General features: G+C 43.6%; 1 protein-coding gene across 1 annotated transcript in view; it reads right to left on the bottom strand.

The window, feature by feature from the left end:
- Positions 1 to 1,906: 1,906 nt before the first annotated feature.
- lzts2a (leucine zipper, putative tumor suppressor 2a) overlaps positions 1,907 to 16,072 on the bottom strand; it is a 42,575-nt gene continuing 28,409 nt past the window's right edge. Inside the window, exons 3-9 of the mRNA XM_013913771.1 lie at positions 6,787 to 7,452; positions 4,963 to 5,619; positions 4,748 to 4,870; positions 4,359 to 4,505; positions 3,604 to 4,119; positions 3,273 to 3,377; positions 1,907 to 3,140 (exon numbers count right to left, since the gene is read on the bottom strand). Of these exons, the coding sequence (XP_013769225.1) occupies positions 2,958 to 3,140; positions 3,273 to 3,377; positions 3,604 to 4,119; positions 4,359 to 4,505; positions 4,748 to 4,870; positions 4,963 to 5,619; positions 6,787 to 7,419 (2,364 nt within the window). The 5' untranslated portion in view covers positions 7,420 to 7,452 and the 3' untranslated portion in view covers positions 1,907 to 2,957. The remainder of the gene's footprint in view (positions 3,141 to 3,272; positions 3,378 to 3,603; positions 4,120 to 4,358; positions 4,506 to 4,747; positions 4,871 to 4,962; positions 5,620 to 6,786; positions 7,453 to 16,072) is intronic.

The raw sequence follows: 16,072 nt of genomic DNA, 5'->3' as shown, positions 1-16,072 counted from the left end.
TGCAGCCGACAAATCTACAGCAGCCTTGTGATGCATCATGTCAGTATTGAGGATTTTCTCTAGCACCACGAAGAATTAATACCGCTCTTAAGGCCAAAGGAGGTCCAGGCCAGTGCCTGCAAGTGTACCTAATAAAGTGTCAGATGAGTGTATTTTACACTGTAATGCAAAGTTGCTTCATTCAACCTAAAAATAAGCAAAAAAAATTTCAGAAGCAATTAAATCTGCAATCACTTCAAGATGTGACAACTTGTTCTTTAATTAAAAACAGTCATTTGTACAAGAAATGTACACATAAAAATATACATGGACAACTACATACTCTATGAATGAATGAAGACACACAGTAAGCAAATGTTTCAAAAAAAAAAAAAAAAGCACATAAAAGGATGGGGGAAAAGCGCCACAAAAAAAAAGTGTGTTACGTTGCTTTGGTCTAGTCACAGTGGCTACATTTGAAATAGATATTTTGTCTAAATAAAAGACAATGTCACTCAGTTATACTATTTAGTGTTTTACATATTTACACAGAAAAATGGTCATGCAACGATGAGGGGGAGGAAATGAGAATTCGATATGCACACAGTGCTTTGGAGTGAGGGAGTCTGCTTTCGAACACCTGTGCTTGCTGTTAATATGAACCTGTGGTGAGTAATAACAGTCTAGGCTTGGTTAACAACGTGAAAGTGGTTGGATAAACTACGCTTTTTCCGTTCAAAGTTACTTCCAATGGCTTTACTTTGCAATCACAATTTGTGCGCAGACCTTTAATGCTCCACAATACCTCCTCAGCCACAGTTATGTGGTTATGCAAAATATAGCCAAATATAGCCATGAGCATTCCTTCTCTCTGGCCATAACTTAATAACGAATCCCTCAAAAACGACTTGTGCAGTTCTAAACGAATGACGTGGGAAAACCTGAAGACGACAGCGTGAATGAGCGTGAGATTACGATGCAGACAGTCAAGTGAAAGATCAATCAAAACGGAGAGACAACAGACCAAAAAGTAGCCTAAAATAAGAGCTCCCCGCTGCTCTATCACCTGCAAGGTTTGGTCATTAGAAGGTTTTCCACACAGATTATATAATGTAAACATTAAATTTTCATGCATTACAGTATTAGGTGCACTCTTCCTTTGTCGCCACCTCCATTTGCAATTGATCCATCATTTGAAATATTGGTATGAGATATACATTAATCCACACACTTATACCAGTACTACAACAAAATATCTTCGGGTGCTATATATATATAAAAAATATACAACATCTCCTCCATTATATAGATTTTCATTTAACTATTAATCCTCGATATAGACTCTGCAAAATAAAAGCTCTCAGCAGCCCACTACCGCCATGCTCAGTCGTATGCACAGCCCTGCATAATACCGTGAGAAAACAGCAGCGCAACCCACAGTTTTTATATGTAACATGCTCCTCGCCGGTTTATATTTAGGCCCTCAAAAACTGACCTGCCTTGAGGACATTCAGTGCTGGAGCTACTGCATCTGCAAACTCTCACCTGACTGCTGCGTGAACCAGTTTCTTCTGAAATCTCATACAACAAAGACATGCAGACATGCCAGTCTCACTTCCTGTATAGCAGTCAGTGAAGAGTATAATCTAGTGGGCAGGAAAAACGGGAAGGGTAGGAAGACTTCATAACAGTTATTTGGCTTTGCTTTGCCAAGAGGTACATAAAGGGAACTAATGGGAGTGAAGGGAGATAAATGGAAACTCTGAATAAGAATGCAAACAGTTCAAACACTGGCTTAAATCTCTGTAATTCTGTAAATATGCTCTATTTTTAGTTTCCTGATACCAACCACAGAGGTGCCTTTCACTGTTATAAAAATAGCTGAGTAAGAAGCAAACAGAGAGAAGAAAAAAACAGAGAAAGAGGGGAATCGGCAGCATCCTGGAAATATCACTTATACTAAAACGTTTATGTGAGATCGGTGCATTGTCTAAAGAATTGACACGTGTGCAACAGTTGGTGGTCTTGAAAACTTGAGCAGAGTTCAAATAAAGCATTTCCTTTGAGCGTTTGGTTTGGCGTTCCCGGTAGGTTTTCGGAAACGGCTGAATAGGATGTTCACATGTAAGCAAGGAGGCGCACGTCAGCATTGGTTTGTTTGAATTGAAAACAGTTGAGTCCTGAACAAAAAGAGGGCAGGGAAGTTGTGCAAAATAACAGCGTGCTTCTCAGATGTTCTCGTTACTGCATTTCTCAGAAGTGACAATACATTCCTCATCAAATACGTACAAGCAGAAGAACAAAATATTGGTATTTTTTTAGACTTGGTAAAATGAACTGTTGATGCTATCAACTCCATGAAATACAAACAGCAGTTAACAGTAATATTTGGGATTGGAGGACTGGTGCAGCGAGGGTTTGCGTCGCCGATGAGCACGGTTCGGGCGGGTGATGACGTCGGCTTTAATAACCAGGTGATTGATTGGTCATCTCTCGTGGTGCATGAGTACGTGCACGCTGGTGTCTGGGTGTTTCACGTCGTGTGCTACCAACAAAGTTGTAACCAGATTTCTCTGTGTGTAGTAATGTTTTTTTGCTTTAAGGTTCCCATCGATTTTCAATACCCTGATTTGAACGTGGTCTGAGAAATAAAACACTTCTTTCCCTCCTCTCGCTCCCACAGATGGAAACAGGTCTTTGTGCTGGCTTTGTAGTGGAATAAAAACCCATTAAAAGCGTAGTGGGAGACACCTTAAAAGGATTTACTGGGAGTACATTTGTGTTAGCAGGAAGTGAGAATGCACCTTTTGGGAGAGCTCCCTTTTAACAGTGACGGGTGGTGAGTGCTTGCTCGATGATCCGGGCAAAGCCACGTTGAAGATAGTGCAGTATTTGGCCCAGAGTTGATTGTTTGGTTTACACCTTCAGAGTGTTGCCATGGTTTTTATTTGGACATATTGCTCGCAGCGCGTGTGTGTTTATATCTCTGTGGCAGTGATTTCCTCAAAGTGGATGTCATTGCTGCCGCTGCGCACTTCATAGTCCTCCATGTCCCTGTTCTCCAGCTCCAGACTCAGCTCCCTCATCACTCTCTCCAGATCACGGTTGCGACGGTACATCTGGATGTAGTTCTGCTGCAGCTGTTTCTGGTAGTGGATTACCTGAGTTGATGGGAAAACAGCATTTGAGTTAAGTACATAGGTAAGGAGGATTAGCATAAGCTTTAAAATCTAGTTTGACACGTGTCACGCTGAAGGAAAAAGATTTAAAGTCAGTCGCCACGAAATGTTTACCTTCTCCTTTTCCTCCTGCCACACCCGCCTCTCTTCGTCGAAACGTGACAGCTGCTCCTCACCAGTCCTCCTCTCATACATGAGCTCAGCCTTCAGCCTATCAACCTGTTTCGGTGTATCATGTTTAGTTCCTTTTCTTACAGAAATTTAAAGCAAAAAATTTGTAATGCTCGTCTCTACATGGGCCCATAAGCTACATAATAAATAAATGACAGCACAGAATGCAAAGTATTCCTATCAAAAGGCCACAAAACTGAGCTGACACAAAACCTCAATTGCATCAATTCACTTTCATCACATGTGCTTGTAAAAGTTACCGAAAAACACATACCTGTTGCCTGAGTCCCAACACTGTTTCTGCATTCTGCCTCTGAGCCTTGGCTTCATCGCTCTCTCCACCCCAGACCAGATGAGTCTCCTCTCCGTTGCGGTACACAGAGGGACTGGGACCTCCCCTTCCTGCCACAACTCTACCCTGTTGCAGTGTCAGACTCATGCATTGCCCCTTCATGGCTACATTTCCAGGCAGAGCAGGTCCGCTGTGACCGGTCAGAGCGTCACGTAGCCGGGCTGTCTCCTCTTCCAAACGGCTCACTTTCTCTCGGAGCAGCTCAGCTTCACTCTTGCGCCTCTGGAGTTCATTTTCGCAGACCTCCAGCTCCAGTGACCGTGTCCGCAGAGCAGTCTGGGCCTCCTGGGATCTAATCTGGCTGGCTTGCAGCTCAGAGCGAGCTTCTCTAAGCTGGGCCTTCAAGACCACAATGTCTCCTGCCTTCTGGCTGAGCTCCGACTGGATCTCCTTAAGCTGCTGCTTCAGGAGAGAGATCTCTCCTGACTTTTGACATACCTGGTGAACAACAGAAAGAAAGTGAGAGAGAGGCAAACCTCAATTTCTTCCAAGCTTACAAGTTCGTTTCAGGATTTTATGTTTTTATTAGTTGCTAAAAAGTAAGAGATGAACAGAAAATGAAAAGAGCAACTGACAAACAAAAATAGGATCACACAAATTCACAGCTGAGACATTTAATCACCGCGCTGCTTCTGACAGATTCATGACTGACTGTCTGGTATCTCGCTTTCACCTACCTCCCACTTTGTCTCCTCCAGACGTGGCCCTAGTTGGGTCTGCTCCCTCTGGATTGTGGCGCACCTCCTTTCCAGTGTCTCTCTGTCCTGCAGCAGAGAGGAGAAGTCCTCCTGTAGCTTCTTTTTCTCCTGCTGTAGCTGAAATACCTGACAACACACAAAGATGCACGTGATCATGCTTTCTTACAAAAACACAGATGTGCTAATCTAAAATAAGACATGCAAGTGTGGAGAGAGAAAACTACTAAAGCATAAGACAACATTAAAAATAACTGGAACAAAAACAAACACATTTGTAGCAGAGTGGGTTCACTGTGTAATGGATTAATCGAGCTTTCTAATTTAACGCTTACATTTCTTCATTTAATATTTTTAAATACTTGGCATACCTGTAATTGAAGCACCTGCTGTGCTCTCTTTGCCTTCTGAGAGGCCTGCTTCATCTTCGTGGCACAGCTCTGTCTCAGCTCCTCCATCTCTCTTTCACAGCGGCGCTGCTTCTCTTCATACACCTGTCACAGTAAAAGACGCAGCTGAGAGGTCAAACATCAGCTCCTCAGCGTATCAAGTTTATGATCGGTGTCTTGAGGCGACCGTGTCTCACCTGGCAGATGGCAGCTTCATTCTCGTCCAGATTTTCTTTGAGCTGCTGGAGCTCCAGGTCCCGTTCCCTCAGCTTCTCCTCGAGCTCCCGCACCACGGCCTCGTAACCCTCCACGGGGGGTGGAGAGTGGCCACAGGACCCGCTGTCTGACAGGGGCTGCCCGCGCCCACTAAGTGACCCCGAGCCTGTGCTCTTGCTGGACGAGGAACGTCCACTGTCTGAGTTACTGTGACCGTGGCTCCCGCCTCCACCAGAAGTGTTTCGGCTGATGCCCGACACAGGCTCCAGCTGGCCTCCTGACCCAGAACCAGCACTGGAGCCCTCACTGGGAGCCAAACTGTAACCTGTGCTGCTGTGAGTAGGGAGGCTGGAGAGCGAGTTCCTCCCTGAATCTGACATGGAGCAGGACTGACTGCTCCGAGCATTGCGACCACCGGTGTAGGAGTTGCACTTCCCTTCAGAGTTGGAACTGCTGCTTCCACCATTCCCACTTGTACCGCTGGCACTGCTGGATCCTCCATGGGGCAGCAGAAGGTTGAGGCTGGCCTCCGACAGAGTGCTGGCACCTGGCCGTGGCGAAAGATACTGTACGGAGTGCCGATTCTTGGGAACGACAGGCTTGAACGCTGTAGGACGGATCAGCACTTTCTCCATGTTCTGAAAGTGTAGATTATTAAAAAAAACCAACTAGCATTAATGACTGTTGTGTTAATTAGTAATGACTGAGTAAAACTCATTAGTAAAGGCTGAGCGATGTGCTGGCAGGCCACCCCACAAGGCTCTGATTAGTTTGGTTTGGTTTAATTGATATTTAAAGGGTTCATTAAGCAATTTCCTTAATGATATTCCTATCGTATAAGATGGATAGACAGACGTAAGATGGAGAAGAGTGGAGGAGAGGAAAAAATCTGATTAAAGGGCACAGAAACAAAGGGCACAGACGAGAGCGAAGGGAGAGTCGTGACAAAGACTGAGAGCGTGAAAGCATCCTCTCCTCTGTAAGCATTTTCTTAATGATCTTTCTCAGAGTTCACTAAAGACGTCACTGGATGCGAGCGAGCTCTGACACTCATCATGATGTGTCTGCAAGGTGAGCAGCTGTCAAATGATCCATCTGAGCCTGTCAGGCCGGTTATTAAGCTTCCCTCCGGATCGATAGGAATAAATAGCCAATTAGACAGCTGAGGTAATCTGCTGTAAAACGTGTTCACGCAGGCAGCAGAGATAACAGATTAAAAAAAAAGTCCTCAGTATGATATTTGATGTCCTGGTGGGTGATATTGACATGTAATTTAAGAAGAAACTGACCTATAAATATCTTCAGATTAGAGGTCAGGGGCACTGACAGAGGTGCTGGGGTTTCAGTGTCATGCTGAAAGGCACTTTCCACTTTCTGCACCACCCTACAGCCCCAAAGGATGTGAGATATGCGAAACAGTACGGTATGGTAAACGATTAATACACGGTTTAAGAGCTTTCAACTACATTTAATAGATTTCTTTAGCAGATGAAGCTGAAGATTGATATGGACTCAAAGGCATGGCCAATTGATTTGGACAGTTATTATACTTTTTTATTTCGTTTTGATTTTTTAAAAATTCTGTTTAGTTTCTTTTAGCCACAAGATTGGGTTTGCTAGTTTCAGTTTAGTTTTTATTAGTTTCAGTGTTAGTTTTAGACTTTTGTCAATATTATTGTATTTATTGCAAATGTCAGAGGCAAGAATATTTTTATTCTTGCATCCTCTTGTTAATTATCAGCAAAATGAAATCAGAGTATTAAATCAGCATCATCTTCCCAGATTATCCCTGTACTTCTCCTCACCTTCTCCAGCTGTCCAGACACTGGGATGAGTTTGGGAGGAGGTCCACCAATGTTCCCATTTAGAGTCCTGTTGTCTTTTTGGTCCTCTGAGTCGCTGCAGGGGCTTGCAGCAGTCAGCACCAGGTTGTCGTTCCAGTCTCCAACCACCACCTCCTTGCTCACATACCCAAAGTTCCCATTAGTGCTGCCACCGACACCGCCTACTGTTCCAGCAACCGTTACACCCCCTCCTGTCCCAGCAGAGTTTCCAGGCCGTGGCTGCTTCTTTGTGGGAAGCGGTGGAGGCAGAACCTGCGCCTGAGGCTCTGTTCTGTTGCTGATAACCAGCAGCTGCTCCAGGGAGCTCCCACTGCGGAGGGTATTATCCTGGAGCCGGAAGCAGCTGGTAGCTGGCGTGGAACGGCGTGGCTTGGTGTTGAATTCGCTGGCAGCCCTGCAGTGTCTCTCTTGGTACGTCCGGCCTGATATGAGACTACTCACTGACCCCATGGCTGTGTCAGAGGTGCAGTGCCCACAGGGGCCAGAGCAGGGACCTGAGGGGGAATGGGATGATAGCGGCCGGCACTGCTGGATGTCGAGGCCTGGATTCGGGTGGTCACTCACGGTCAGGGGTAGTGCCTGAACCAGAGCCATGGTAGCCCGACGGCGTCAGACGCACCACACACTCTGATAAAAGAGAAAACAGACACAAAATGTTACATTTATACTCCAGATGCAACTATTACACAGGTTTTTTATTCAATGGTGTTTATCCTAGTGTTGTATTTTTATTTTATTCAAAAACACAACACTAGGCACGAGAAACGATCACTGCAGAAAGCTGCACTGCGGTGGATCAGTCAAACTACATCAGTGTGGGCTGTAGCTGCAGAGCAAAAGTAGCAGTAGCCGTGTGGAAGGTAAAACACTAAAATGAGACTTGCCAAGAAGGACGCAAAGAAGGGTATCGGATGGGTTGGGCTTAACTCTGAACTGACGCTTCGCTCCACTAATGATAAAGTAAGTCAATCAATTTAACAAATCTAAACCAATCTATTTTATTTTAAAGCCCTGCAAGAGATCAAATTCTGTGGACATGCATTTCAGCTGATTTGACAGGTGTAAAAATTTGGAGCATGTAAGACGCTTTGGAAGGAAACACTTTCTCATGTAGCAGCTTTGGCTCCTGTGTCCACAGCTGTCTCACACATCATGGGTGGGAGGAGATAAAACTTAATGAAAAAAATCCTCGTATTACAAATCACCTCTGAACTCTCTTCAATGTGTTGCCATTATTAACAAAACTTTAAATGCAGACATATGTTTTGGAAGAAATTGTGTTTCGTTCTTACAGTAGAGTTCCAGAGACTTGAAGAATCAATGGCCTGTATATATATAGCGCTTTACTAGTCCCTAAAGACCACTAAGCGCTTTACACATCCAGTCATCCACCCATTCACACACACATTCACACACTGGTGATGGCAAGCTACATTGTAGCCACAGCCACCATGGTGCGCATGGACAGAGGCGAGGCTCCTCTGACCACCACCAGTAGGCAACGGGTGAAGTGTCTTGCCCAAGGACACAACAACCGAGACTGTCCAAGCCGGGGCTCGAACCGGCAACCTTCCGATTACAAGACGAACTCCCAACTCTTGAGCCACGATCGCCCCAATGAGCAATGAAGCAAACTTATTTTTTCTGATTCACTACACCCACTTTACAGCTGTTTGAAATATTTCAAACCCCCTCCTCCGTGACCTCCACAGTCATGGCTCATCCCTCATTAAACATACTGTATCTACTGCTAATTGCCAGTGTCATTAACGAGGCAGGAGGAGAAAAAAAAAAGAGGATGGATTTAGTAAAGGGTGAGGGGAGTGAGTCACAATCATCTCCAGCTCCAGCTGCTCTGTGATATTCCTGCGTGTCCTCGTCTGAACCTGCGAGCAGTCATCTGGGTATTATTCCTAAAGTGGTTTGAAATTTATTCACTTTACCGTTTTATGATGACAAGGCTCACACCCATCAAAGAACATCTTTGAAGGAAATGAATATTAGCTTCAGTCGGTTGCTGTACTATTTTTAGGCAGTGAAACATGGATAGATATTATTAACACAATAAATGGAAGCAGATTAAGTCTTCAATTTGCAGATAGCATTATCAGTATTGCCCAGAGGGGCATAGACGGGACTCGGATCCTAGCCTGCTGTGCCAATCTGAAACCCGTCTGGCCAAGTGGAATAATCCTTTGTGCCATGGCTGCACACGGTTATGTACATGTCCATTCTGAAAAATGGTGACAATAATCACCCCCTAAGAGAAGTCTATATTCTTGGAAATACAATAAATACAAACACCAGCTGTGGATTAAAATAAAAAGGAATGAGAACAGTTTTGGTTGGCTGTTCTAAAGCAAGTGTGTTAACTCATGTTTCAGATCTCACAAATTGAGCCAACAGTGCAAACTCTTGAACAGTGTCTCACTGAAGGCGTTCATGGTATTGGTATTATCAGAGACTACCTCGAGAATTTGGGAGTGGAGCGGATGGATGTCAACCCTATCGAACACTTGTGGGATTGGCTCGGGCATGCTGTTCATGGCAGAGTGAGAACAAAACCACACTGGCTCGCTTTTCTGTACAAATGTGGCAGCATTTAAGGGGAAGTAAACAGGTTTTCCAATAGTATAAGATTTATTGCCAAGAAGCAGTGTTCCAACAAAGAAATTATCAACCAAACATAAACTTCCTTACTTTTTATGCTAAGCTTACATACACCCGCTCGAGCAGTATACCAGCAGGGTTCATATATAATCAGCCGATTGTAGCCATTTGCCGGTATATCGGTATCAGCGTTCGTAACAGTCAAGTAAAGAAGACACAGGAGAAACACGCATCAGCCATGTTAAGAGTGTTGATGGTGGATTGTTTGTCTGCCAGAGATTACCCTGAAACTTTTCCATGTTGTCAAAAGGTGTTTGGGACACAACAAACACCAGAACCAGCTGATCCGAGGAGAGTCAGCAGCATGTAAATGAGTTACACAACTTACTTTTTAAAATGCATGATCATCTTGTCTTAGTAAGGACATATACATAACTGTATATGAAAACTGTTTGGCAAATGTTTCTTTCATGTATCTTATTGAAAATACTGGCCAATATATCGGATATTGACCAGTGGTATTGGATTTTTAGATGGTTGGCCCAAATGGGTGAGTGACATTGATTCCATCCATCACAGACCACTACTGGAGTGGGTTTTTCCTTACACTCAGTATTTCACTCTCCAACAAAAGTCGGTCATCAAACGACTCATTTTAATTTGGAAGAAAAGCGGTCTTTTAGCTGCTAACCATCTGCAATGACTACACAGCTGAATTAAGAAAAGCTAAACTATCTCCTCCACCCCTTTCTCGTCACATCTAGCTTCAAAAGGATGGCAATGGTGAAAATGCTCATCTCAAGGCTTAAAGATGGGACTCTACAAATTAAAGGTTTATATCATGGTGGCATGAAATTTTCAAGGGGTCACTAGAGGAACTGAGGTTTTTGGCACTTCAGTGTTGGCCTCATTTTGTGTGCTCGAGGTTGCCTCACACATGACACACAGCAGGAAACAGTCAAGCTCCGACATGTTTGTATTATTGAAAATACTGTGTGATTTAGATGAGAGAGCCTTACGGGCAGAGCGTGCAGCAACTCACACATCACACCCGCTCGCTAGTGGTGAATGCAACAGATATTAACTGTGCTATTTGAATACTGGTGCAATTGGACATCACATGGACTTTGTACTTGGAAGCTGGGAGGTTAACTGGGCATTTGCTGTTTCACATGCAGCTCTGTTGGGTAAGAAAAGCTGAAATATTTTGATTGTTCGTGAAAGTATGTTGACATAATGGATTTTATTTGTCATTAATGATTGAATCCTGATCAAGCAATCAAGTTTACAGTATCCTGCTTTGATTTTATCACTGAAAAAATACAACTCACTGGATAGGAGTTTGAGGAAAGCATATGTAACGGCTCAAACTATTCATTCGTGATCAGTAAGCAGGACGATTCGATTCCTGCCAGTTCACTCCATACTGACTAAACCGTCTGTGAGTACATGACAGAGAGTGACGGGGAGTTAAAGAGACGAGACAGGCTTCGTGAGTACTCGTGAGTCAAGGAGATAAAGATATGCGTGGTATGTGATCATTTCCAATGCCAAAATAATCACGCCTCACACAACCTCCTTTGATCCAGCCACCACTAACCCCCACCCTTCTCCTCTACACTCCCAGCCCTGACAAGGACCTCTCAGGCAGGGATAATAGAATTAACAAGCCTCTGCGACCGTCAACCGTGACCCCCTCCTCCTGAGGAATGGGGTGGGGGGCGGCTGGTCTGATTCTGCCCTCCCCTCCCACCCCTGTGACCTCCGAGGGCAGGGCTTTGTTCTGGCTACTCGGGCAACAAATCTCAAAAGCTAATTTCCCCCTCTGATGTTGCTCACTGGTTGGTTCTTAAAAGTTATTGAAGGCCTCCTCTCCTCCTTGGTTCTTCTGAGAAAGTGAAAATATTTTCATAATCCGCTCCATCCGCCCTCACTGCTTCCTCCACCTTCCTCATTACACGCATCCTCCTCTGCTGTCAGCAGCACAAGACAGGCAGAGAAAAAACAGCCATCACCACTAAATATAGAAAACATCTCAAGTGCCTGAAATCATTCTGATAGTCTTTCATGAGGCATTTGATTCGGTGTTCAAAAATAAACTCCAATAGTGTTACAGCTAGCTGTGATGGGGTCAACCCAGGGGCACTTTACACCACATCCTGACACTCTAAAACTATTAAATGATGCTGAACCGCTTAAAGGCAGTATTACTGCTTCTGACAGGAACTGGAAATACTTCAAGTGGATGTGAGAGTTTAGCGTCCACATGGTACCAACTGGCCCAGGATGAACAAGAGCAGGTAGCTCTCTAACAAGATCCAGAAGTCAGTTCTGTGACGGGGAAATAATCCCGTTATGATAAGTCTGTTAATAAAGCCAGTCCTTCCCAGGAGAGGAAACCCCATTATTGAGCAGCAGTAGATCGCCCCTTGCAATCCCACGCAACCTCAGAGCTGTTCCGGAGACTCTGCTGGGCTCAGGACAAACTCAGAAAAGTGAGAACACGAAGGAAGGAAAAGAAAGGGGATAAGGGGTAAACACACAAAGGAAGGCTAGCTGTGAGTGTTGCCTGGGGTTTTAGGGGATTTTCCAATATCAGGTTGCCCAAAAAGAGGAGCCAAACAGAAATGAGCTTCAGGGAGAACCGTGCATCCATAATCCTGTTTATCATTATTTTGCCAGTGCAGAGACACAGAGGTCTGAGCACCTTAACGTCTCAAATCAAATGTGAACCGAGACAACTTGTCTTTGCTGAACCACCTCCTGCTGACCGAGCAAAAATGCTGTTACTCATGTCGGCTTGCAGGAATTTTCCTTCAACCCAACAAGCCGAAGACGACAACGACATGCAGTGAAATCTGCACGGCAGGCCACAGCTGTGTTATGGCTGTGAAAACAAGTCATGCTGAAGCATCTTCGGTCCTGTAAAACCGGAGGGTTTATGAGTACATGCGGTCAAGCAGCAGAGTGTGGCATTCTGTTTAAACTCAAATATTGTAACTAGCAAAAAGTGCTTTCCTTTGTAATCCAGGACATGCAGCTCGATGACATTGTAAAAAAAACTAGCGTTTGTCGTAATCATGATAAACGTATCCATTACTGACACACAGGGCTAAATTTGCTTAATTAATCCTTTAAAATTTGAAGATGTTTTGACAAAAGACACAAAAGTCCCTGTTTTAGACTAATTTCAATAGAGCAAAACAGCAAATGCTCACACTGGAGCAGGTGGAACAAGGAAATGCATAAACTGCAGGGTGCTTTCTGTTTATTTACACCTGCATTAGATCAGACCAATTAAAGCACATCCAGTATTCATTCTGCTTTTATCTCAGGTCTATTCTCCACCAAATATCTTCTTGTTTCTAAATATCTAAATATCTTCTACATTTCTGATATCTGTATGTCAGAAAAATGTAATTTATTGAACAGTTTCTGATGAATAAACTGAAAATAACATATTATTTTTGGCCCCAAATCTTCACTCAGCAGACGTCTCAGGCATGAGGATAAAAATGTGCATTTCATTTGAAAGTGGAAGTCAGAATTTCTGAGTTCTCAGTCTGCATTTTCAGCTGAAATGCCTCCTCAGAAAGTTGGAGGAGCCCCACCAACCCTGACTTCACAATCCAAGATGGTGGCATCGCACATAAACAGAAATAAAAACTTCCACTGTTTCCACTTTCACTGTTGTGAGTTAAAGCTGGCTAAATAAGCCATACACAGAGCATTGACCAGGCTTTATGCATAAACCTGCTGCAGCGGTGTTTAAAGTGCATTGTTCCACCTCGTTAAGGAGCAAAACGATTTTTCCTTTCTTTTCCAAATTTACTATTGGAACAAGCTCAACTCATGAGCAACGTCACTCCTAGCTCCGACCTCCGAGGCAAGTGGAACACCCTCAAAACACCTGTTAGTGTGACTTGGCCACCCAGCCAGCAAAGTTTGCCCCTTTAATGATGCTGCAGACTTTTCCACCTGTGGTGATAATGCTGCATGGATTGTAAACATCGCTGTGTTTAATCATATAAGAATGTGTTGCAAGTGAATATTTATGTATTTCACATTGTTACCAAAGGTACTTATGTCTCCTCCCTTTTTCACAAGGAGTTTGCATGTTTGATTTGGCAGCATTTTACACTGATACCCTTCCTGATGCTACCTCAAAGGTGGATTTGTGTCCCCTATGAACTAGCAACCCTAACCCTAGCGCTTTCCAAGAAAATGTGTAAACCACTACAGTATGGAGCCACAAAAAGAAAATTCAAGAATAGGCACGTTTTGAAATTTGAGGAAATATAAAAAACACAAGGCCCAGGGGCCAAAATGGGCCCAGCAAAGACTCAAATGCAGCTCAGTGGACGGCTTTACAGAAAAATTTAATTAGGCACAAATTTTGGATTTGTAACAAGTTTTACAGCTTTCCCTACTGATAAGATCCTCCCCTGTGGCCTTTCATGTAAGCTAAAGCAATTAATTAATAGATAAACAAATAGATTACAGAAGATAGTGAGTATTGCTATGAACTCTAGAAATGTCTGCTTTTTATAAAGTTATGTTACAGTAAAGATTAAAGTCCAAAGAACTGTGCTGACAGATGTCTTCGATTTCCCACAGCAGCGTTTCTTTATCATGTAGAAAAACAGAGAGGTACTGTGGAAACTGCGCTTGTTTTTCATATATTAAGATATCTCAGGAATTAAATGTGTAGTTAGCTTCTTTACACTGACACAAAAGGCAGTTTTACTAGTTCGGCCCAGGCTAAAGTGGGCTGTATGATTTTGACATCCCTATCCTACCTTTGACAACTAAGTTATAATTAGTACATATTTAAGTCCAAGTAGGTGTTTGTGCTAACATTTTAAAGAAATTATTTCAAGGTGTTCCTCAGACGTTGCATTCATGAGAATAAATGATGACCTCAACTTCCTTCCTCCCATTTCATCCTTTTTAGCATTTCTGCTCAATTTCACCCGTTTCCCCTCTGATTTTCTCACTTCTTTGTTTCCTGTGCTTCACCGTTGCTCCATCTCTCTCCTGTCACTCTTTCTTTTCCATCCTCACCGTTTCATACCACTCCCTGCTCGCTGGTCTATGCAGCTAGATTTTCAACTGCCCATTCTTTAACTGCAGCACCACAGTGTGACTAACCAAAGGTAAAGCCAGTGTATAGATCAGAGCAACAAGTGGAAAGAATAAAAATCACCAGATCAGAGTCGGTGCTGCAAAAATATCAGTATGCAAGTGGTAATAAGAACCACACATTATGATGGGGTGGCCGCTGAGCTGTATATTTTTGATCAGTGGCACTCAAGTACTTCCCCAGCAGGACAGAGAGAGTGCATAACATGAAATTGAATGCTCGCAGCAGAAAAATGCCACTCTGGTATACAGATCCTGGGTGGCCTTGATTAATCTTGAGACAAGTGATCGCAGTGGATGGAAACAGAGAGAGAGACAGAGGTAGAGTGAAAATCAACAGGCTAGGTGAGTCACAATAATCCTCGATGGCTGCTAACAAAAGAGGATCCACAAGTACAGGCAAGGCAGCGACACACAAGCACACAATAAGGCAATCAGTTCAGCCCTAATCTGCTCACCTCTTTATTTGTCACGCATCTACTCGCTGAAACGCCGCAATAAAACTTCAAACGGGCAAGAAATGGTATTATAATGAAGTAAGCCGACACCACTGTAAAATGAGACACGTCTTTTAAAGTTTTGCCAGAAGACCTGAGGTTATGTTATTGCATCATTCCTGCACAATGACTGTCTGTCTGAGTGGGCGCTCACTGTCACCTACCCCCACATGGCTAGGCTTTACAGTCTCAGTGTGTGTGTTTTGCTGAATGCGTGCATACTTTCTTAGTCCTCATTAACTCATCACCCTAGAGCCAAATCTCTCTTCACTCAGGAGAGATATTGTCCTCTTTGTTTGACGCTAACTTTTTTCGTGTTGAGCTCTGACTTCATTTTTTCATTTTCTTTGTCAAAAAAACCCCAAACAAACAAAAAACTGGAGAAATACGTTTTCTAGCAAAGTGCAAGTCTGTGCAGGAGTAACTGGCAACAGGTTCTCCTTTGCTCCATTTTTTTCCTTTTGTGCTTTTACAACCAACTTGTTGCTGTTGCAGACCTTAGCCTCTCCCTCTGTTTGGAAGCGTTGCCATGGCATTTGAGGCCCACATTTTTCATGTGCATGGCGAAATGAGATAGAGTCAGGAAGCGTGGTGAAAAAAAGAAAGGAAGGGAAAGAGTGATAGAATAGGTGAATAGGTGAGTGAAGGAGTGTGTTTTGTGCATTTGTGACAGTTTGACAGTAGACAGGTTTGGTTCTTTAGCATCTCAAAGCATCTGGCCTCAATTTGAACTTGAGAGCGGGCTTACCGAAGCCCAGATTCTCTTGTTGTCCTATCACGCACAGGGACGCGCACACATACATATAGCTGCAGGGGCAAATCATAAAATTCTTGTGGGGGTTGAAACTACTGAAAATGGGAAATGGAAAGACATTTAAGTTGACATATAGCCACGAATAGACCTTGGGAAGATTATTTCTAAGTTCAGTTTGGAACACACTGCCTGTTAGGTTCCCCACAAACACCCACAGCTGACTTAAGAACTGAATCTTCTCATA

Source organism: Pundamilia nyererei, unplaced genomic scaffold (assembly GCF_000239375.1).
Source record: "Pundamilia nyererei isolate P.nyererei 1_Seehausen unplaced genomic scaffold, PunNye1.0 scaffold00149, whole genome shotgun sequence".
Taxonomy (NCBI): domain Eukaryota; kingdom Metazoa; phylum Chordata; class Actinopteri; order Cichliformes; family Cichlidae; genus Pundamilia; species Pundamilia nyererei.
The sequence above is the reverse complement of the archived record's forward strand: the minus strand, read 5'-3'. Positions and strand labels throughout refer to the sequence as shown.